The sequence below is a fragment of the Galleria mellonella genome, unplaced genomic scaffold (genome assembly GCF_026898425.1).
Source record: "Galleria mellonella isolate WM207_F2 unplaced genomic scaffold, CSIRO_AGI_GalMel_v1 utg35, whole genome shotgun sequence".
Lineage (NCBI taxonomy): Eukaryota > Metazoa > Arthropoda > Insecta > Lepidoptera > Pyralidae > Galleria > Galleria mellonella.
Window position 1 is genome coordinate 5,572,322 of NW_026442082.1, and position 26,075 is coordinate 5,598,396.

Sequence of the window (26,075 nt, forward strand, 5' to 3'; positions counted from 1 at the left end):
TGTTTCGGTTTGAAGGGTGGGATATGCCGTGAATTTACTGGATACAGAGGAATAACACCTAAGTCCTCAGGAATGGCAACGCATGGGGGGTATTATGGGCGAAACGGTATACTTTGTTATGTCCATGGTACTGCTCATGTGTATAGGCGACGGTTACAACTTTCCATCAGGTGGACCGTCAGCTTGTTTGCCATTCTAAGTTGTATAAAAAAAATTAACAAATGTATAATCAATCGCGTATTTGCCTGTAATAATACAAAATATGGTCTGTCTTTGATGATATGAGAAATAGAATTTAGTTCTGATGGTACATGGTATATCTGGACCTTATTTGCAATTTCGCGCAAAGATTGGACCTTTGAAGAAGAAACGAAGAGGCTTAGTACCAAACGAGGCCCAACTAGGCTTATGCCCAAAAAATGTTTGCAGATTTTGTCACAGTGAGGAAGAAACGCCGCAGCACTTAATGTGTGGCTGTAGCCCACTCATACATATACGATATATCTCCTTTGGAAAGCACGAGTGTGTTTATTCTGAGGAGATAAAAAAACATCGCTACATAGAACAATTTAAAAATTCCTATCATTGATATGAATTAGCAGCGAGCTTTAAAAAAAGAGGCGAACACCAAAGACGATGGAAAGGTCGCAGTTTCATCCCAATAATCTGGACGAGTGGCGGTCTTCCACCGTGCGTTTTTCAAGGCACTTTCTCCCACGCACAACCATTCTTTGGAATCAACTTCCAGCAGCAGTATTTTCGAACCGATACGACAACATAACCTTCAAGAGTATATTCCTTTTTAAAAGGCCGGCAGCACACCTGCAATGCCGCTGGTGTTGTGGGTGATCATGGGCGGCGGTTGTCACTTACCATCAGGTGAGCCGCATGCTCGTTTGCCCCCTGTGTTGTAAAAAAAAAAGTGTCACAGGTTATTCTACCTGAAAAAAACCGCTTTTCAATAATAGTACCAAACAAAGAGTGGTTAGTTCCTTTCGTCCCTAGGATGATGTAAGATGCAACTAATGGGATAAAAGACAAAAGAAAATTCATCAGTTCGAAACTGGATACATGGATAACAGAAGAATGTTTTGCTCGATTAATTAATATTTTTCGTTATTTTAATCTTGAATATGGTATGACCCAATAAATTGACTGTATTATTTGTAATTTTAATAATTATATATTAATATTAAGTAAATATGCTGGCTACTACAAAATATTCTATATGACATTCATGTCACGAACATGAACCATGTTTTTGTTCATAATTAAAGGAATTTCGTACGCCACATTCTAGTGAAGAGTGTGAACCATATTTAAATATTGTGTACCATCCTTTACCACTATTCAAACAAAATAAAGTTATATTGCATTTTAAAGAATAAAAAATCTTTTAAAATCCTTAGTAACAGTACACTAATAATCTCTTACCAGGAAAGACCATTGCCCAAAAGGACTTTACATGTTAACATGCCAAAAATTACAGAAGGAACAATAAGGACACTAGCCCGAGAAACTAATCAGTAGATACAGCAGCAGCGACAGAAACCAAATCAAATTGAATCGGTCCCTCAGTTTAACACAATGATTGGCGCATTAAAATTGGCATGTTGCGTATTTTGATAACCCTAATTGGCGCTTCCTCAGGTGGGGAGGGACGGTGGGAGCTGTTGTTTGTTTGTGTGCACTGTGTAGTGTAAGAAATAGGGTTGTGCTTCACCACTTAATGCAATACCCCGGTTATTTTATGAAGTTACAGGCGTTCATAAGTTAAATCAATAATTTACTTTTACACGGACAGTATGCTTATTTGCCATGGTCACAGGTTATATCATCATAACTGTCCAATGCTAAACATAACCCTGCCCCTTGAAGGGTGTTCCCAGTAGTTGGCAACCGCAGTTGGGCTTTGGAGATGTTTTAAGAGGAACACTGCTACCCATTTGTCGCCTTTCCTTAATCGCCTTTTACGACACCCACTGGAAAGGCAGGAGGGGCCTATTCTATGCCGGGACTACATGGCCATATAAAAGTAATATATTACTCTCGAATGCTTTCTTTGTAAACTTTCACTGCATCAAATCTTTGATGTGAACAGTTTCATTCAAGAACACGGTTGTAAACCGTTATGTATGAATTCATACGAGACTAATTTGTAGGAAACCCATTAAATGGCCAATACGGATCACCACTTCAATTAAAGTACGGGTCAAGCTGGTGGTTTAAAGCGCGCTTATTGAAACTGCAAAACGGTCGCTTCAGAGAAAATAACAAAGCCATTAGGATTGTACAGGGCAGGAGTCTAGGGTTTGTTATTTTTTTTGTAGCAGAAACATCTTTTACTTCACAGCTTTGTATTCAACTTGCATACAATTGCTAATCGCACGTATTTGCAACCGACTTAAAAAGAAGATTCTCGATTCGATTGTATTTTTATTGTTTGTCACTTCATAATTCCATCAGTTATAAATTGGTTTGTAAGATTGTTTTATCTGAAAGTTTATGCTTACAGATTGATCCCGTAAAAATTTTATAAAAATCGGTTCAATAGTTTACTTTTCAAGTCAAAATAACTGGTTTTACCACAATCATGTCGGTTTTTTTTTTGTAGAACACGATCTTATTTAAATTTATTCCGGTACGGGCCTTAACGAATCACTAAGATTTGAATGAAAGGTTGAAGATCGGGCAGTTAATATAATTGTTTTGTGTGCGAGCATAGCACTCTGATATCGAATGAATGAATAAAAATTCTTTAGTGTTCCCTTCAAAGAATGATACAGATCAAAATTAATCAGAAAATGAGCAAGTCAAATTAAATCATTTTGACACACATTCTAGCCCCTCTCCAGGAGCCCTTGACACGGCCCTGTTTCATTCAACATACTAATTAGCGCAGAGGTCGCCTTGAGAGTATTGTGGCGAAATGTGGACTAATGTTTTCGCGTGACACTTTTCAGAGCTGCATGAATGCTAGTCAACATAGAAGCTAAAAACATATAAAATACTCCACTACTTCTTTCAACAAAAGATTGAAATCTCACCATTTAACTAATAATACATGATAATATTACATTACATGCAGTAAAGAATAAATATAAAAAAAAAATACAGTAGTAATAGTTACGTTCCAGTTTTGCAAACAAACTTATAAAGATTGTCCTGCTATATAATTAATTGTATTGTTCTTTAAATTTATATGTAATTATATTATTATTAAAAAAAACACCACACATGTCGAAAAACAGGAAGTGTTTGAGTTAATATCATATTTTCCCATTGAAAATAACAACTTTAGAGAATTAATTCTAATGTTCATATAGATAGTCCACTTGGAATGTCACCACATGGGAAATAATAGAAACAGATATATTAGCATATATATACTTGTAAATTATTGTATGTGTATTCAAGCATCCATGTTAATTATATGGTTTTTGTCCATTATTTCATATGCGTGGATTTTAGAAGTAGGAAATCCAATTAAATATACTATTTCTAAATGATATATCAAGATGATACATACAACAGTTTTTAAATTATATCTTCAGGAACACCAACTGTAAAATCCACATTGAATTTGGTGGAATAGTTATTGCATAATGCCAAAACAAACATACAGACAAATAAGTTTGTAAAAATTATTATTTTAGCATATATTGGTCTTATTAAGAACTCATATATTATTTTTCGTAAATGTCTCCCATGTACAGACATTATCTAGTTATGATTATCATTATAAAATTTTAGTATATAGGTACTTATATGTACATATGGGATGGAGAAATAGGCTACATTTTATTCCAGTCATTAAACATTTCCCAATCACAAAAATGATGTTGCCAGTAAAAGCTAGTGCAAAATAAGTGTAACTCAAATTCTTGACGTGTGGACACTTAACAATACTATAGACTTACTATGCTATTTATTTATCGAGCAACATATGAGTGTTCCTCATTTGAACTGGAATTTTAATTAGAAGTCAAAATGAAGAATGTATATAATAATTAAACTATAAAAAATATAATTAAAATAAACTGTATATTAATTTACTAATTATTATTTAATTAAATGGCACTTTGTCATTTGTAAATAAAGTTTAAGTAAAATGTACATCAGTATCATTTTTTATATAATGAATGGAGATGTCGGTAGGGGCCGCCCTAGACGGACATATGTTGACCAAATAGATGACGTGAAGAAGCGAAAGAGGTTTGTTTGAATCGAAGCATTTGGCATTCCATTGTTTCTGCCTACCCTAATGGGAGACAGGCATGACAGATGTGTATGTATGTATAATTTTTTATTTACTTTTCGGATAATTGCTACATTCGAGTTCTGTTTTAATTCAAATAGCATCATTTTGTTAAAAATAATGACCAAATATAATAAACAATATAGCAATTTTTATAAAATAAAACACAAAATATGCTAGCTGCCCCAATGGGAATGACAGACATGTATGTATGTAAATCAAACGTTTAAAAATGAAAGATTCACAATAGCTACTAGAAGTTAAGTGGCCACTTCATGTATTCACACAGTGATTCTTTTAACAATTATTATAATCAATTGAAATAACATTAAGTAATATAGAAGTACTGGTACAAATAGTGTTTAACATATAGTTACAAGTTTTACAGCATCATTTATGCATATACACATATATTTTTTTTTTTTATGTAGTTACTTTTTTTTGTAAAATTTGTAGAGAAAATAAATTTGATCTTATCTTAAACTTCCTGTCAGTTATAGTTAGAATCAAATAGCAAAATATTCTATTGTTAAAACCCTTTTTTTTACATTAAAAATATTCATTTCATATGGTTTTCAAGTCTCTTGTTATAAGTTAGTATCATCCTTACTAATATTACAAATGTAAAATCCTTACTAATATTATAGTGCCTAAATAACTTAACTTAATGTGCACCAAGAGGAAAAGGATTGTTAGCAATGGAGTTTGACAACCCCATTGCTAGCAATATGCCCCATTAGGTCTACCTCCATGTGGTTCCCCCTGGAAACTATTGTGAACAATTCTTGTTGAATTCGTCATGATGCGCTAACTGACCTGCTTCATCCTCACCTATCATCCTTCACTGATGCTCCGCTGGTGTATACCATTAGCGCAGGTGGAGTTACCATTCCATTATCACCCATTAAAAAAAATGTGCACCAAGAACTTGAGTAAGAAAATCAGTGAAAAAAAATAAAATAATAAAGTATACAGAAAATAGTTAATCTCAAAAAACTCAAGAATTTCTGGAATTCATAAACAAATAAATAAACATAACAATTAAAGATTGAAATACAGAACAGGATAATTAGCATTTATATAACTATTGCCTTAATTAGGTGTCATCAAGAAATAAGATTAATTTAATACAACAATTTTATTCCTATTTTATTAAGGTAATATCATAGCTATTTTATTTAATTAATTACTATAACTATTGAAATGTAAATCGAACTAAAATCCTTGAACAGAGCATCACAATAAATTCAATTAGCTTCAAATTAGACAATAATAAATCGTCACAGAATTAGGGAGTGGTCGCAGCGAGGTTAATACTGAGACATCCTATTACATAAAATTGCCACCAATTTCTATCAGGACAACGCTGATAGCGGCACAGAAGTAGATATGATACAATGTTTATATTTATCTTAGCTCGGCGGGAGGTAAAAGACTGCAACAAGTGATATCAACAGCGATCGCCAAAAACATCAACATTTAACAACTTTTAGAAATAATAAGTGGAAATACTTACCGACGCCATAGCAATCTTCATTTTCAACTTTCTCCCAAACGGTCATGGTGATAAAACACTGGATATATTTTTTATTTCTAACCGATAACTATGAGGAAACTCGTCATTTTTATCTCGCACTAAACTGAAGTGAAGAACTAAAGAACGCTGTTGACAGCTGTCACTGCATCTGTCAAAACAATTTTGTCTTTGGTTAAAATGGCGTAGGGTAGAGCATAACGTCGATGTAAATAGAATACAATCGATGCATTGGTAGTCATAGTTTATGGTATGGTATCGATTACAATAATTCTATTACAATACAATAATTGTAATACTTCTCATTTGTATATTACAATACCCAAACTAGATATACCCAAACGTATATAAATACATATAAACATAAACAAGAATTTTATAATATGAATAATAGAAAACATTAAATATTTGAATATTTGATACTATCCCAATCTGCATATTTTACTTTTAGAACAAAATCATATTCAAAATAATAAAACATTTTAACTATGTCGAAAGTTAATACCTTCTTATTGCGGATACTGTTTATGGGCTATGGATAACTACACCTTTGGTGCCTATCTACATAGAAATCATAATATTGTGAATAGCTACAATATTGTGTGTATATATAGGTATAATTGGTAAGTAATTTGTTAATTAATATTATATTTAATTATACTAAAAAATATTATCTACCTATAAACGAATTCATCAATCTTAGTATAAAAAAAAAATTCAATTCACCAGAGGGAGACTTGATACAAAAGTCTTTTGCTTGGATATCTCTGTCCCATTCGTGTCTCTATCGTGAAGCAGTTGTGTTTGCATGGGTGTGTTTCGATTTGAAGTGTGTGAAATAGATAGCTGGTAGAGAATGCCATATGGCATTAAGCTCGCCATTTGTACAAAATTTTATTGTGCAATAAAGAATAAATAAATAAATAAATAAATAGCAGTGAATCTACAGAGCACAGAGGAATAACACCTGAGTCTTCAGTAATGGCAACGCATGGGGGTATCATGGGCGAAACACGATACTCTGTTATATCCATGGTTCTGCTCATGTCTATAGACGACGGTTACCACTTTCCATCAGTTGGGCCGTCAGCTTGTTTGCCTGTTATTTGTTCGTTAGCTTATTTGTAAGTTAAATATAAAAACCCTCTATTTTTTGTCAATATAATTTGAATTTTTTTTTATATAAATTTCTTTTTTGCATTTGATAGAATTATATTTTAATTTTGTCACGTTTGAACTTGCTATTTTGTGTAATAATATAGATACTTAATAAAAAAGAAACAATTTTATCATTTTGTTTATAATAATTTATGTATTTGACTAAAAGGAATGGTAACTAGTCTAGTTAAAGCACAAGAGTAGAACTAATAAACTGACCAAAGCGAATTTATTATAATCCTTTCTAACTCTTAACAATCTGCATACGAAGTGTACCATTGCTATTTGTATTTATTCAGGCGTTTGAATCGACTGAGTGCACGGTATAAATTCACTTCAAACATTATAATTAAGTCAGCTTAAAATACAGTTTTGCCTCTATTTTAGAACAATACAAATGTAAACTAGTGCTTTGTAAACTTTGCTTCTAATTTATTATTTAAATGTCAGTCTATATAATAGCATAAGCATTCGTTCATCCCAGCGCTCTCGAAATGACCTATCTCCATGTGATTTAAATATATTCTAAATTGCATTATTTACTAAACGGAAAGTTTGTGCAAAAGTCATTGGCCTGGATACCTCTGTCCCATTCCTGTTTTTGCCGTGAAGCAGTTGTGTTTGCATGGCTGTGTTTTGGTTTAAACGGTAGGATATAGCAATGAAATTACGAGGTAATGAAGCATAATACCTTAGTCTACAGGATTGGCAACGCATGAAAGTTATCTTGAGCAACATCGTTTACTCTATCTATATGCCCATGGTATTATTTATGTCTATAGCTTGTATGCCATTCTAAGATGAATAAATACAAAAACAAAAACAATGGCACTCCGGGAGTTTCGACAGAAAAATTCAAGAATTACGTGTCTATTTAAAATTATCAGAGGCGACGGTTATGGTAACGGTAATAGCGTCACGACTTCAATGGTTTCTTCCACATCTCAAAAAATGCGCAACATCCCTAAAGAAATTGCCACTTTAAAAAAATTTAATACGCTTATGGCGGTCACCTATTTCAGTGACTATTTACTTATGTATTTAACCCTTCTTTGCATGTTTTTTTTTTTATTTGTAAAATAAATCAAGGTGATATAATTCATGTTCAAAATTAAAGGAAAAATGGTTGAAAAAATTTGATAGGTTTGTTTTTTTTTTTCCTGCAATGGACATTAAAAACGTATCAACTTAAAATGGACTTGGTCTTTTATATAATTTTTAAGCATTCAACGTTATGATGGAAATTACCACCATTATGCAAAGAAGGGTTAAATTAAATATTTTGGTACATACATCGCTATCTAATGGTACCTACATTACATAGGTAGGTATTGGTTACATACCTGAATTATCCTCAGAGAGCGGCTTATAAATCAAGTTGACAAATTGTTCAAGACACAAAACTGGACTGCTCCCACCTTTGTTCAGTGATTCATTCATTATTTAGAACATGACCTCTCTTGCCCTATAGTACTAATTTTCAACTTCTCCAGTTGTTAAATTAAGTCCGATATATATTATTCTCTTTAACATCTAGTTAAGTACTTTTCTAAAATTCTAATTAAGCTTTCACTTTACCTTTACGTAACGTTTTTACTTTACTGCGTGTGACTTTACGTTTAAGTAAATATACTTACTACCTAGTCAGTTACAAATATTTTTGTTTTTTATACAACTTAGATTGGCAAACAAGGTGACGGCCCACCTGATGGAAAGTGGTAACCTTCGCCTATAGACATGAGCAGTACCATAGACGTAACAGAGTATACTGTTTCGCCCATGATACCTCCCATGCGTTGCTATTCCTGAGGACTTGGGTGTTATTCCTCTGTACCCAGTAAATTCACGCCATATCCCACCCTTCAAACCGAAACACAGCCATGCAAACACAGCTGCTTCACGGTAGAAACACGAATGGAACAGAGGTACCCAAGCAATCGACTTTTGTACAAAGTCTCCCTGGTTTCATTTTGATTTTCACATTTATAATAGTAAATAAAGCGTTTTTTTTATTCTAACAATATTTAAAAAATACATTGTTTATTTTTGTTTTTATTTTTATTCAATAAATTTATACGAGCAAATCAAAGCAAAACAAAGTTTATAGTACTTGAGATATTTTATCGTAATATACGTTTCATACCTCGAATCATTTTATGTGAACAATGAACACAATTTCATCTCGACGAGATTTCCACGGAAGGAATTATTACCTGCGGGTCATTTCATTGTTAGGACGCAGGTAGGTAGATTTGATAAGGGCTGCAACCGTTTGACGGTCCGGTCGTTCAGATCAATAAATAATGGAATTAGATATTTTGTAAAATTAAATCGTTTTAGAGAACAGAGACATGGATGTGCGACATTTTTAATAAAACTTAATGTAAATATAAACGAAAGAAAAATTTATTCCAATCATAAGAATTGTTCCTACGCCCAAACCAGGGGGTTGACAATGGCGAAGTTGTTGCTACGTTGGCAGTAGCCAACTCACCTGCCAAGTTACACTTTTCTGATGTTTTAAGAGGAAGGCAGAACGAATATATTGTAAATGCACAACTTACAATTAGATATCAATAGATCTTCATGATAAAGTCAGTAAGACGTAAGTGTGACCTGGTACTGTAATAACTCACGTAAATAGTTTCTACACGAAATAAGATTTTTCTAATAAAATTAAACTGTACTTATACATAAATGTGTAAGTTTTTATAGAAATTTTAATTTGAATTTATAATTAAATAAAATTAAATTTACATTATATTTTATCTTAAATCACATAGGCTAAGTTACAGGATACAGTTGTTAAAAACATAATTTGCGGAAAATTGTTATAGTAATTTCCATTACGTAGCTGCCAAATATAAAAATAAAAAAAAAAAATATGCCTTTGATCGCGCCCTGTTTAAACATTTCTCTCATTTCGTAGCTGGATGTTGGCCAAAATTGACTTTGATATTAAACCTCGCCCTCAGAATTGTAATTTGTTGAATTCTCTTACATAGTTGGGTCAATATTTCAGACTCGTTGATTGACTTTATATATTTTTCAATGATCACCGACAGACTACATATTTTATTGAGTAGAAAGTAGATAAATATCTTTTCATTGATTCCTCCTAAATTTTTCGCACAGCAAAAAAAAAAATTCGTTATAAAATATAAAATGAACTTAGATTTATAGAGTATTAATACATATAAGGTGCTTTTAAGTCCCTAATGATATTATAAATAACTGGAAGAAAACTCTATCAGAGTTAAGCTCGCCTTTGTACTTTTGTTTACCTCTGTCATATTTTTATAACTAATATGTACAATAAAGTATAAAATAAAAATAAGTATAAAATAAATTTTAAAGGGAGTCTCTGTTTGTTCGTTACATTATAACGCCTTAACGGCTTATCCAATCACTATAAAATTTGGTATATATATTCTATATTAAATGAGATATAGGCTATATTTTATCCCGGCCAGTAAACATAGCCTAGTCATAAATGAAATATTTAGACATATACTTATTTACAAGCACTTTACTAAACCTGATCTCAATTATGTTATTTAAATGGCAAACGAAACCGTTCGTAACTAAATCTTATAAAATAATAAAGTGCGATTTTTTTTTTTATTTTTTTTTTTATACAAATAAATTTCATGTGCATTAATTAAAAATAAGAAGGTTTCGGATGAATCCGAATGTGATTGAGTATTATCTATAAATCGAATCGAATGTCTATTACATTCGATTTATAAAAATAAAATAAAACGTATTTATGTAAAAATTGCACTACCTATAGTAGCTACAAACGATTACACTACGATATGAGGAATCAAAAAAGTTATAATAAAAATTTGCATAAAAATTTAAATTTACAAAAAGTATTTATTTATTTACAGGATTACTAACATAAGATACAGCTACAATAAAGCTAAGCTTTAATACAATACACTGGCAGCTCAGATCTCACCGTTCTTACATTTATAGGCAAACACAGCATGCCTTGTGTTTGACAAACATTAAAATATAATTAAATTATTAAATGAGTAAAGATATTAACAATATGAATAATAATATAATATAAATAATGGAAATTATATTCAAATTATTATAAAATATAAATAAATATAATGTAATGGGGAGGTATATCAACACTTTAATTTAGTCATGAATACAGAGTGACTATCGCAGTGAATATCAAGTTCAGGCTTGGTTTTTACAATATCGTTATACAGACGCCAGTATTCCATTCTAAATTGGCGCCAAATATTTAAATTTAATTATTTGATGGAACATAACGTTTAAGAATAATTGGCATCTCGTAAATCAGTGTTGGGCGATCCTCTCTCTCCTCTCAGTGGCTCGTGTTATGGGTGTTTATGGCTAGTTTATTATTGTGTTTGAAGCTATGGGATTGTCATGTTGCAAGACATAAATTCTCAACTCGAATAAACATGATAAATAGATAGCAAATACATTTTGCTTCGCAAAACAAACACCGTCTTTAATGGTAGCACAAAACACCGTTCGAATGTGGAGACGTTTCGTAAACACATTACTTATATTAAAAATAAATTCGTGTTTCTACAAACATATATTTAGAATTATAACTAGATTTGTTTTGCTCCGTAAAGCAAAAATCTGTGGTGTAACATTGTCACAAAACTCTATCAATTTCAAAAGAATATTTATTATCGGTTGTAAAATAATTATCAAAAGCTATTCTGGGATTGTCGTGTGGTCCCGGCATAGAATAGTCCATCCCTTCCATTCCCATGGGTGTCGTGAGAGACGACCAACATCTCTAAAAGGCCTGAGATTGCCATCACCCTCCCTTTTTTTTATACAACTTAGAATGGCAAACAAGCTGACGGCCCACCTGATGGAAAGTGGTAACCGTCGCCTATAGACATGAACAGTACCATAGACATAACAGAGTATACTGTTTTGCCTGTACTAAGGACTCAGGTGTTATTCCTCTGTACCCTGTAAATTCACTGCCATATCCCACCCTTCAAACTGTAACACAACCATGCAAACACAACTGCTTTACGGTTGAAACACGAATGGGACAGAGGCACCCAAGCAAACGACTTTTGTACAAAGTCTCCCAAAATCCCACTTATCATCTCTCACTGGTGCCCCGCTAGTGTACAGCGCAGGAGGGGTTACTATTCCATTTTCACCCACAAAAAACTGAGATTATCAACCAGCCTGGCAACTACTGGCAAAGCTCCCCTTATGGAGAAGGCTTATGTTCAGCAGTGGACAGTTAACGGCTGAAATGATGAACGATGATTCAGGAGCTGACTGCCTATGACAGCAAATACTGTGCTAATACTTCGCGAACGATTGACAATTATAAAAAAAATGGTATTACATAACACGATTGCTTGGTCATTACCAGATCAGCGATTAATGCTGTACAAATGGCAAATCCGGCTCCACATGGATTATTGCTGTCACTTATGGGCCAGAGCACCTAAATACTAGCTTGAACCTTTCGACTCGTTGCAAGGACGAGTTATGAGAATTGTCGATGGTCCCAGGCTCACAAGCGGTATCGAACCCTTGAGTCTTAGGAGAGATTTTGCCTCACTCTGCGTGTTCTACCGCCTGTACAATGGATTGTGCTCAGAGGAATTGTTCAATATGATGCCCACAGCCACTTTCTACCATTGTACGGCTCGCCATCGACAGGGAGTTCATCTTCATGTCCTACAGCCTCAATGGTCGCGTACTGCGCGGTTTCAGAGATGTTTCCCCCCACGAACACTCAGGTTGTGGAATGAGCTCCCTTCCGAGGTTTTCCCAAGAGACTACAGCATGGGGTTCTTCAAAAGGGGGGTAAAGAGGTTTTTTCGGGGTCGGCAACGCTCGCGTAATACCTCTGGTATTGCCGGTGTTCATAGGCTACGGTAACCACTTACCATCAGGTGGGCCGTATGCTTGTTTGCCAACTCAGTAATATACAAAAAAAAAGATGAATTAAATGTACTTTTCTCTAGCAAACATTAGTGTACAAGTGGCATAAAACAAAATTAATTATTGATGACAATTTTAGTTTCCCCCGCGTAGGCGACATCAATGTTTGGTCGCTAATTGCTTTTAGCATAGATGGAAGGTTAGTACGTGCGGTCCATTAGTTGAAACAAAAGTTGCAAAACATTCAAACTACACATTAGGCTCGGTTCCTCGGAGATATCTCTCTAAACTAAATATTTTAATATGCTAGTTTTACTAAATTACTCTTTCACTAACCATCATAAAATAAATTACATTTTTTTTTATACAATTTAAAATGGCAAACAAGCTGACGGCCCACCTGATGGAAAGTGGTAACCGTCGCCTATAGACATAAGCAGTACCATGGACATAACAGAGTATACTGTTTCGCCCATGATACCCCCCATGCGTTGCCATTCCTGAGGACTCAGGTGTTATTCCTCTGTACCCAGTAAATTCACGCCATATCCCACCCTTCAAACCGAAACACAGCCATGCAAACACAACTGACAGAGGTACTCAAGCAATCAACTTTTGTACAAAGTCTCCCTCTGGTAATTTGACTTTTCATTTCAGCCGTTAACTGTCCACTGCTGAACATAAGCCTTTTCCATAAGGCGAGTTTTGCCCGTACCTGCCACGCTTGGCAGGCGGGTTGGCAACCGCAGTTTTTTTTTTATAGGTGATAATGAAATAGAAACCTCACCCGCGCTATCGGTATACACCGGCGGGGCACCAGTGAAGGATGATAGGTGAGGATGAAGCAGGTCAGTTAGCCCATCGTGACGAATTCAACGAGAATTGTTCACGGTGGTTTCCAGGGGGAACCACGTGGAGGTCGACCTAATAAGGCGTATTGCTAGCAATGGGGCAGTCAAACTCTATTGCTAACAATCCCTGGCAACCGCAGTTAGGTCTTAAGAGGTGTTTTAAGAGAGACGCTGTTGCCTATCGTTTTATCAATAAGTTCCTTTAGTCGCCTCGTCAACTGCGTGGTCCCGGCATAGAATAGGCCACCACTTTTTTTTTTCTGTAGGTACCGTAGTTTTGTCTTTTCTTTTTAAAAATTAGTTCATATTGGTCTTCACAATAAATATTTCGCTGTGATATCAAACTTATATATATCAGAGGGAGACTTGGTACAAAATTTGCTTGGATATGTACCGTTGATCTATTCGTGTTTCTACTGTGAAGCAGACGTATTTCTGTGGATGTGGATGTAGATGTGGAGTGACCTGAGTGTTCGTGGGGAGAAATAACTCTGAAACCGCGCTGCACGCGACCATTGAGGCTGTAGGACATGAGGATGAACTCCCTGCCGATGGCGAGCCGTACGATGGTAGAAAGTGACTGAGGGCATCATATTGAACGATTCCTTTGAGCATTATAAAAATAAAATTAGTTAAACATGCCACTTTATGGCATATATCTTAAGGTAAATGAGTCATACAAATGTTTCCCTTTGCCTATGTAGTAAAATTAAAAGTAAAAATATTCACCTTACGAGTACGAGTATAATAGGGGCGTAGACAGCGTTATCCTAATTTATTTGTCTAAGAAGCCTGCGTTTAATGCCTTTAGTGTTATTGTTTCTGAATTTTAATGGTGATTTATAAGCAGTGGCTAAGAAAATAAATTAGAATAATTAAAGCTTTATTTACACTGTTTACTTTATATTTTTTTACTGGCCGTTTCCCGCGGCGTTGCCCGCTTCTGACTATGTAATTCTCGTATATATTTCCCATTGGAACTCTTCATGAATCTTAGTGTTATATTGTATTATATACTTAAATGATAATTACGTACCTAATACCTTCATAAAGTTACAGCCAATACAACTGATCGGTTATTTTATAGCATTTCATATGAGATTCTTAAGATTGATATAACTTTTTTATTTATGAACCGTTTTAAATAAAACCAACACAAAATGTTAAGTGGAGTAAACCGCAACGCATTAGTCAAACAGTGTTCAAATCGGTTAAGCAATTTCTGAGATTAGCGTACACAAACGTACAGACAAATACACCAAAATTCTAAAAAACATTGTTTCAGGTTCTATTGAGTTTTTATACAACGTAGAATGGCAAACAAGCTAACGGCCCACCTGATGGAAAGTGGTAACCGTCGCCTATAGACATGAGCAGTATGGATGGACATAACAGAGTATACTGTTTCGCCCATGATACTCCCCATGCGTTGCCATTCCTGAGGACTCAGGTATTATTCCTCTGTACCCTGTAAATTCACGCCATATCTCACCCTTCAAACCGAAACACAGCCATGCAAACACAACTGCTTCACGGTTGAAACACGAATGGGACAGAGGTACCCAAGCAATCGACTTTTGTACAAAGTCTCCCAAAAACTTATATTATAAAGTTGGTATATAATTATAAAATTATAACCAGTGCGTGTTGCCAGGGATCACTTATGGAACCGAAACATGGTCCTACACGATTGACCGTATGCAAAATCTACAAGTTACTCAGCGGGCTATGGAGAGGGCTATGCTCGGAGTCTCTTTGCGTGATAGAATCCGAAACGAGGATATACGCAAAAGAACAAAATAACTGACATAGCCCGAAGGATAAGCAAGCTGAAGTGGCAATGGGCTGGTCATATAGCTCGAAGAAGCGAAAACCGATGGGGAAGAAAGGTTCTTGAATGGCGACCTCGTACGGGTAAACGCAGTGTAGGACGACTCCATACTAGATGGAGTGACGACATGAGTTAAGAGTTTTGACTACAACATATATATACATAACTAGTTTCACTATCAACACCATATGGTGTTAAGTTTTAGTATAATAGTTCGTTATCACTTAATAATGTTGATAAGGGGTAGAGCACTGCTAGTAATGGGGACTAAGGACCCATTAAAAGTTATATAGCGAATAATGGCTTCGAACGATTGTTCGTGGAAACCCTGCCTTGGTTGGTAGCTTGATATTTCCTGTGGCTATGTCCGTGTGAATCTATATAAAGAATTTGAATCGTATATATAATTTAATCTTACTTTATATATTTTTTTATATAACTTAGAATAGCAAACAAGCTAACGGCCCGTCTGATGGAAAGTGATAATCCTATGGTGGTATGTCTATAGCTATGAGCAGCACCATGGACATAATATAAAAGGCTCACGAACGCAGGTACGCACGCACGCACGCACACACGCACGCATTTACGCACGCACGCAATCACGCACGCACTTACGCATGCACGCACGCACGCTCGCACACACACACAAAGTTACAACATAACCTACCTATGTACCATAAATCATACAAATTCTTTCAGTAAGTAAAATCACTTTATAATACTTGTAAAATAATATATTTACCAATTATCAGAATTCATTCATTCATCAATTTAAAAAATCCTAATTGTTTTACAACTAACAAACATAAACACAAAAAAAACAAACAAAAAAAATATAACTATATTGAGAACCTGTTTGAAGTCGATTGGAATGGACCATTTTGAAGTTTTTTTTTTATACTACTGAGGTGGCAAACAAGCATACGGCCCACCTGATGGTAAGTGGTTACCGTAGCCTATGAACACCTGCAATACCCTGAAGATTGTCGATTGAAATGGACTTATTTGATTACCAATTTTTACACACGACTTCGTCTGCGTGACCGGATTATGTTGATTTATCGGGATGAAAAATGGCCTATGTTTTCCTCTATTCCAAATACTACAATGCCACAATATTTTCATGTTTATTGGTTGAGCCATTAAGAAGCTTAGAGTTAACAAACTTATTTTCATATATATTTGTGAGGACTACTACGATGGCCAGGCGGTTTGACATAGTAATACCATCATCATCATATTAGACTATAACTGTCCACTGCTGAAAATAAGCCTCCCCCCTGGGGGGTTTTACCAGTAGTAGGCTTTGGAGACGTTTTAAAAGGGACTCTGTTGTCCATCTCTCGCCCTCCCTTAGTCGCCACTTACGATACCCACGAGAAAGAAGGGGTGGCCTATTTTATGCTGGAAACACACGGGAAATTGGTATAATAATAATATTAACAAATTTCCATCATTAAAAGTTTTGTAAGTAAATATTACAATACTTAAACCGATAGTTAATTCATTTTTTTGTTAACAATTTTCAATTGACTTCGAACAGAAGGAGATTCAAATTGATTATTTTTTTTTTTTTATGTTCGTTGCGTCATAACTTTGATAGTTCTAAACAAACTTTGAAAATTCTTTTTTTTATTTGAAAGGATATACTTACAGATTGTTCATAGAAATTTTATCAAAATCGATTCTGCTGTATAGCCTGTGTGGTCCCTGCATAGAATATGCCACCTCTTCCTTTCCCGTGGGTGTCGTAAAAATCGACTAAAGTAACTAATAGTCGAGGGATGGTTAGCAGCGTTTCTTCTAAATCAAAAAATTGGAATAACTGGTTATGTTACGATTGAAGTCAGTTTTTTTTTTGATGGGTAAAAATGGTATAGTAACCTCGCCTGCGCTAACGGGATACGCTGGCGGAGCACCAGTGAAGGGTGATAGATGAGAATGAAAACAGGCCAGTTAGCCCATCATGATGAATTCATCAGGAATTAACCATGATAGTTTCCAGGGGGAACCGCGAGGACGTCGATTTGGCTGGGTATATTGCTAGCAATGGAGTGCTTATTCTCCATTACTAACGATCCGTTTCGCCCCAAGTCAGTTTATTTGTGGGACACATTCTTTAATTAAAAGGCGCTGTTTCCAAGCACTTCACAATAATTTCTGGTCCCCACGATGCCCATTATTCCGTGTATATATTATACCGAACGTTAAACCTGTCCACGGTAAAAAAGGGAGGATACATTTATAATTTCTTTTTGTGCAAATATTTTATCTACATCCACTCTGTTTAATGTACTTAATTAGAACAGCTGTAGGGTTGTTCTTTAATTTCTCATGGAAATGGCTTAATTAATATTTATATTTTTAACCGATTGTAAAAAGTAAGAGATGGATAGATAGATAAATATTCTTTATTGTTTCCTCCAAAAGATTACAATAGTAAACTTATTATAAATATAAACAATTACAAGAAATAATCACAATGAGAAAACAATGGGCGACCTTATCGCTAAAAGCGATCTCTTCCAGCCAACCTTTGGATGGAGAGGAGTAATTATAAACAGTTTGGTGGGAGGCACGATGAAATTCTATTATTTCTTAATATAGAGATATGATACATATAATAATGTAAAATATATATCCCTACTCATTACTTCGTTGTGAAGCGTTTTTGAAAATTCTTAATAACTGGTTCTTTAAAAGGGGGGTAAAGAGGTTTCTTCAGGGTCGGCAACGCGCGCGTAATACTCCAGGTATTGCAGGTGTTCATAGGCTACGGTAACGATTTACCATCAGCTGGGCTGTATGCTTGAGTGTCACCTCAGTGGTATAAAAAAAAAAGTTGTGGTCGATTTTTTGTGTAATACAATTTAAATGAGAAAGTTGTCCAAAATTTACTTGAATTTTAAACTAACTAACTAACAATAACTTAAGGAATTAAAAAAATAATTTATATAATAAAATTTGGGATTGTGAATTATTTTGTGTGCTTTTTGCAATATTTTTGTCATTTTTATTTAAAATTTTAATTAATAGATAGCTTTAAAAAATATTTTTTTAGAAAAAACAAAATTATAAATTTTGCACCTCTCTCAGTAATTCATACAGATTCTTTATAGAATATAAATAGGTACATGTAATAATAATTAATTTCTTATTTTCTTTTATGGATAATGATGGTATGGTGCACACTGTTATGCTGAGAGCAAGGCACAGTGGAGGATGGAACGATAACATCAGGTCAGTTGGCCCATTGTAGCCAATTAATACTAGGAATTAGCCACGGTAAATACCGGAAGGAATCGCGTGGAGATCGATCCTCTCTGTTACTAATAATCCCCTTCTCCATCTTCTATATAATATGGCTTTATGACAGAATACTATGTACAGTTTAATTTTGCATGAGAGTGTCTATTGTAGTCGACTATATGCGCTTTATAACAGGGCTTTTAGTGAGATGTAATCCAACATACAATAGCCATGATTTGTAAAGACGAGGTAACGAAGCGGTAGGGACGTGTGCGTCGCAAATTATACCAGCCTTTGAGGGTCCTGTTCACGGCGGACTGGCTTCGGGATAGGTACTTTGATTAACTTAATTTACTACAATAAAAATAATGTTTGAATAATTTCCGACACCGGTGCCCCCTGGTGGCGATTTCAATATTTTAGCTACGTAATGGTTTGGCATCTTATTCTTTTCCAATTAACTTAAAAGAACTTGGATCTTAATTAAATTCTGGACTGTACTGTTGTTGATTTTATTGGGCAATTTTTATTATTGTTTCTTTAATCGAAAAATCCAAATATTAAATTAAATGGAAATATGTTTATTCACTAGCCATAAGCCGTGGCTTCGCTCGCGTTTTTTATTAATATATAAATTAGTATATAAAATATTTTTTGTGCTAAATTAGGAAATAACCTACCCGTGTACCAAACGTATTCAAATCAGTAAAGTAGTTTTCGCGTAACAGATTAACAAACATATGTTCATTCATCCATAGTTACAAACTTTCATTTTTATCATATATATATCTGTCCCATGTAGTTATTCCTCGGTCTTCCTCTACCTCTTTTGCCCTCTATTTTTCCTTCTACTATGAAACTATTTATTTTAAAAAAATCGTTGTGGCCCAGCATTTTGCTTCTTCTATTCTCTATTGTTTAAATTAATTTTCGTTTCTCATTCACTTTTTTCAGGACTTCCTCATTCTTTAGTTTTTTTGTTCAGTTTATCCTGTCTAATATATAATAATACATATATATATATATATATATATATATATATATATATATATATATATATATATATATATATATATATATATATATATATATATATATTTCTTCCCAAAAGTTGACTGTTAGAGAATGCTACTGCATCGCACCGACGGCATTACGGGCTAGGCCCGCAGTGTGAGGTAAGACCCAAAGCACCAATTGCCCCCTAAAGAAGACTTCCGGATTAAGTCGAATTTATCAGGAACGACAAAAAATACAATGAGTTCTATATATATATATATATATATATATATATATATATATATATATATATATATATATATATATATATATATATATATATATATATATATATATTGGGTAGGTTTATTTATTTTATTATTTATGTATTATTATTGTTTACGTATGTAGGTATGTACAGTTCGTTGTATTATATATTCAATTTTAACTAGATATAAATGAGTTTATCTTTAGGTGTACGGTTTTTTTTTATGCAACTTAGAATGGCAAACAAGCTGACGACGACCTGATGGAAAGTGGTAACCGTCGCCTATACACATGAGCAGTGCCATGGACATAACAGAGTATACTGTTTCGCCCATGATACCCCCCATGCGTTGCCATTCCTGAGGACTAAGGTGTTATTCCTCTGTACCCTGTAAATTCACGCTATATCCCACCCTTCAAACCGAAACACAGCCATGCAAACACAACTGCTTCACGGTAGAAACACGAATGGGACAGATGTACCCAAGCAATCGACTTTTGTACAAAGTCTCCCTCTGGTAAATAGTTTTCTACATAGTTTTCTTTCAGCTTCCCAAAGGTTGACTGCAAGAGATCCCTCTATGGGATAAGTCCACCACTGTATATTCAATCTTTTAATATGTCCAATGTAAATAATGTACAATAAAGATTTTACAATACAATACAACGTGTTCACACCAATAAACAAGATTGTACTCAAAGAAACCTCGTTGGATGGACGAGCAGCGGTATGCCATTATCACTCGACATCAGTTGAAGAGTTCCAAACTGCCGACAATAGAGTAAATGATCCGGATATAATGTGAAATATATAACCTGTCTAGAACTCTGGTGAATTATTCGAATTATCCATGTTGCTTATTTCTATGAATTTTGAAGCCTACGGATAGATAGATAGATACTCTTTATTGTTTCCTCCAAAAGATTACAATAGTAAACTTATTATAAATGTAAATAATCACAATGAGAAAACAATGATCTCTTCCAGGCAACCTTTGGATGGAGAGGAGTAATTATAAACAATTTGGTCGGGGGCACGATGAAAAATAATGTTAGTTCAAAATATGGAAGATGTGATACATATAATAATATAATATATATATATATATATATATATATATATATATATATATATATATATATATATATATATATATATATATATATATATATATATATATATACATACACACACTTATAAATTTAATTTGCTGTCTGTCGTGTGGTCCTGGTATAGAATGGGCCAATTCTTTCTCTGACTAAGGAAACTTAATGGTCGAGGAATTGACAGCAGCGTCCCTCTTAGAACATCACCACTGCGGTTGCCAATGTGCCTACCAAACGTGGTAACTACTGGTAAAACTCCCCTTTTATGGCAGGCCTATATTTAGCAGTGGGCAATTAACGGCTTATATGATGAAGCTTAATTTGAGCGGAAAGATTTTGTTTCACACATTATTGATATTTCTTGATACACACATTGGCAGTGAATTTACAGGGTACAGAGAAATAACACCCGAGTCCTCGGAAATGGCAACGCATGGACGGTATCACGGGCGAAACAGTATACTCTTTTATGTCCATTGTACTGCTCATGTCTATAGGCGACGGTTACTATTTTCCATTAGGTGGTCCGCCAGTTTATTTGCCATACTAAGTGTATTGACTTGGTAATAAATGATAGAGACTTGTTTAATATTTATTGGTTTAATTATAGAGACCGACATTAGTACAAATGGTGACGACATGTCATGAGAGAGGACGCGACAATAGTGATGCGCCGTTCCATTAGTGATGTGACCTTAACTACTTAAATCTATATTCATAACACTAAATTGCATAAAAAAAAGATTGTGTTTCACAAAATAAAAACACATCGATTGTATCAAAATCAATAATTTTGATTCCAGAACTTTCGAATCGAATTAGATAAAATTTCTATGGTACAAATTTGTAAGTATGTCCCTTTAGATAAAAAAAGAATTTTCCAAATTGGTTTATAACTGACAGAGTTATGAGGTAACAAATATAACAAATATAAAACCGAATTCAGAACTTTCTTCTTTTGAAGTCAATCAAAAACTAGGTTGCAATCAGCAATTCAGCAGTTTTTTTTTTAATGGGTGATAATGGAATGGTAACTACATCCGCGCTGTCGGTATACGAGTACATCGGCGGGGCACCAGTGAAGGATGATAGGTGAAGACGAAGTAGGTCAGTTAGCCAATCGTGACGAATTCAACAAGAATTGTTCACGATGGTTTCCAGGGGGAACCACGTGGAAGTCGATCTAATAGGGCATATTGCTAGCAGTGGGGTTGTCAAACTCCATTGCTAACAATCCCTTTCTCCCCGCAATTTAGTCGTTGTAAAGTGCTCTAAATGCAGTTGCATTTGACATTGATAAATTGTGGTTACAATATTTCAATGTCAGACTGTCTGCGACGATAACATTGTTATGTCATTTCATTTCATCTGTTACGCGCAAAAATTCTTAGGTTTATAAGAACAAGGAATTACATAGGAGTGATAAAATTGTCAATTCATAGCAGGCTAGTGTATAGAAAATGTTATACGGCCGTATAACCCTACCAAATTCAGATACAACTTGCTTGCATACTTTCTATATAAACTGTGTCGAATATACAATTTAGTAATGTAAAATTTGCCATTAACAAATAATTGATATATCAAACAGTTTCTATACACTAGCTTGCTATGAATGAGAAAAATAACAACTGAATGTGTATCTTTCGTCCTCTTTTTACTAATTATATTTGCATAAGAAGAAAGGAGGTAACCATATGATTTACAGTTTTTATTTTATTATTACTTCTATGTAATTCCTTGTTCTTAGGTTACGCGATATCATTGTCAATTTTAAACTGACCATTACAATCGTTTTTTTTGTTTCTAATTGAAATAAATTACTTTTCGCTAGGTCCTTTTACAATTTGGCCAATGTCCAATTTTAGATTCAATTGAACTCAACGTAAAATTTATTTTAAACTTTTATTAAAAGTTTATGGAACAAAATAAAATCTACAACGTAGTTCTACAAATCGATACCACGACACACTTATCTAGAAAAACACACATGGACGAGAGAATAAAAAATCAGTCGAATTGCAAATTAAGTTTGATATTTGAAGAGAACTTTATTTTAATTACAATTTAACAAAATTAATAACTTACTACTTGTGAATGGATATAAAGGATCGATTTCACTATGCTACTACCAAAGATAACATAATACTATAACTACTCAAATTATACCTAAATGAGAAAGTTTATGAGAAGGAATGAATGTTTGTTACTCTTTAATGCAAAATCTACTGAACAAAATATAATGAAATTTAATACACGAATAGATTACAACCTAACTTAACATATAAGACACTTTATATATGATTCACACGTGTTTTTCAACCTTTACAACTCTTTAAACACGCCAGCCAATTAATTGGTTTTTAAAAAAAAATAAAAAATAAAAATAAAAATAAATGGAATTTAGACTGAACATGAAGTTATCACATGAAATTGAGCACAGAATACTTTAAGAATAAAAATTAGTTTTTAAATTCTTAAAAGACACATTATGTTACATATGTCATTTTTCAAATTTGTGCAAAACGCACTTGTTTAAATTTTTTGTTCTTGTTTTTAAATTTTGTGTATTTTCTTACAGTGGACAGATAATGACTGAATTGATGAATTGACTTGAATGATCATAATTATATAAATATATCATATATTATAAACATAAAATAAATACTAGATATAATAACAAAAATTACCAGAGACAGACTTTGTACAAAAGTCGTTTGTTTGGCCACCTCTGTTCTATTCGTGTGTCAACCGTGAAGCAGTTGTCGTTTGCAAGGCTGTGTTTCGATTCGAAGGGCGGGATATAGCAGTAATAACATCTGAGTCGTCAGGAATAGCAACGCATGGGGGGTATCATGGTCGAAACAGTATACTCTGTTATGTCCATGGTACTGCTCGTGTCTATAGGCGACGGTTACCACTTTCCATCAGGTGGGCCGTCAGCTTGTTTGCCATTCTAAGTTGCATAAAAAATTACTTATTTAGCTAATTTATTTGTGAAAATGATTCATTGGATATACGAAGTTTTTATTATGTGCGTTTTCCGAAGAGGGAAATAAGAGCCCGCAGGAATAACGATGGGGGCGGGTCTAATTGACCGATTTGGTGTAGGAGATAACATTTTACGTATTGATTGGCATTGAACTGCATCAATTGATTAACATTTCTGCGACTGTTAAAGAAGGGAGAGTTTTTTATACCACTGAGTTGTCATACAAGCGTACGGCCCACCTGATGGTAAGCGGTTACTGTAGACTATGAATACCTGCAATACCAGGTGTTTTACGCGCGTGTTGCCAACCCTGAAAAAACCTCTTTACCCACCCATATCTTTATCGCCCATATCGGTCGGATATCTATTTTCGTATATGTTAAAAGTTATCCAATATTATTTTTTGGATAACAGATTTTAACATATTCGGTATTGGATCGGTATAGATATTGTATCTAAAATATACTATATTTAAAATATATTGTTATATATTAGGGATAATATATAGCAATATCTATTTATATAGCTAGGCCCCTAACGAGACAGAGCTGAGGGAATATAGATATCAGATATTTCTAGGTTATAGTTTCTTTAACCCCTCTTTGCATGATTTTTTTATTGGTGAAATAAATCAAGGTGATATAATGCATGTTGAAAATTAAAGGAATAATCGTTAAAAAATAAATTTGACAGCTATGTTTAATTTTCTACAATGGACACTAAAAAGCTATCTAAGACACGAACAATTTAAAGTGAATTTGTTCTTTTATATAATTTTTGGGCATTCAGTGTTATGATGGAAATTTCCACCATTATGCAAAGAAGGCTTAATTGTTTTTTATGCAACTTAGAATGGCAAACAAACTGATGGCCCACCTGACAGAAAGTGGTAACCGTCGCCTATAGACATGAGCAGTACCATGGACATAACAGAGTATACTGTTTCGCCCATGATACCTCCCCATGCGTTGCCATTGCTGAGGACTCAGGTGTTATTCCTTTGTACCCTGTAAATTCACGCCATATCGCACCCTTCAAACCGAAACACAGACATGCAAACACAACTGCTTCACGGTAGAAACACGAATGCGACAAAGGTGTCCAAGCAAACGACTTTAGTACAAAATCTCCCTCTGGTAAAATATTTGAATTATTTTGAGTATGAGTACATTGTCTCAGCTGATATTATCTAAGTGTATGCACGATTCAATTTTCAGCTTGGTTACCTTTATTGTTTAACGATAAATCGTAATAACAATGGAGTATTCTAAAATTTAAAGGAACCATTCGTACTAAATGTAAAAAAAATATTTTATAAGAAACAGGAATTAACTGTAGTAATTTACATAATTCACGTAAATTAGTACAGTTAATTCCTGTTTCGACCATCGACCTTTCGACCAATTCTTCTTTTTTTTTATACAACTTTCTAAGTTGAATAAAAAAAAAATAAAGAATATATAAATATACCCTAGCTACTCACTTCGCGGGTTTCCTTGAAAAGCATAATGGTTAATTCCTAGTGAAGAGCACGAATCAGAAACCGGACTTCATCTCCTTTGTTTTCTCATCATTTCTTCATCTTTATCACGCTGTTAGAATTTTATAGGTAGATTATTTTAAACCGACTTAAAAAAAGAATGAGCTTCTCAGTTCGATTGTACTTTTTAAATTTGTTATCTCATAATTCCGTCATTTGTTAATAAATTTGAAAAATTGTTTTTTGTCTTAGAAATTTTATTAAAAACGCTTTAGTGGTTTTTAAACCAAAATAACTGGGTATACCACATTTACAGCCGGTTTTTTTGTGGAACGTAATCTTAAATATTTTTTCGTCGTATAAGTAGACATATCCTTTTCACATGTGTAAAGAAATAAAGGAAGAATAAAGAAATTATAATAAAAAAATC

The 26,075-nt window shown here is 33.9% G+C and overlaps 1 protein-coding gene across 1 annotated transcript in view; it reads right to left on the reverse strand.

Moving 5' to 3' along the window:
- LOC113513816 (dedicator of cytokinesis protein 1) overlaps positions 1-5,925 on the reverse strand; it is a 63,952-nt gene extending 58,027 nt beyond the window's left edge. The window contains exon 1 of the mRNA XM_052896909.1: positions 5,775-5,925. Coding sequence (XP_052752869.1) covers positions 5,775-5,820 — 46 coding nt within the window. The 5' untranslated portion in view covers positions 5,821-5,925. The remainder of the gene's footprint in view (positions 1-5,774) is intronic.
- Positions 5,926-26,075: the final 20,150 nt, after the last annotated feature.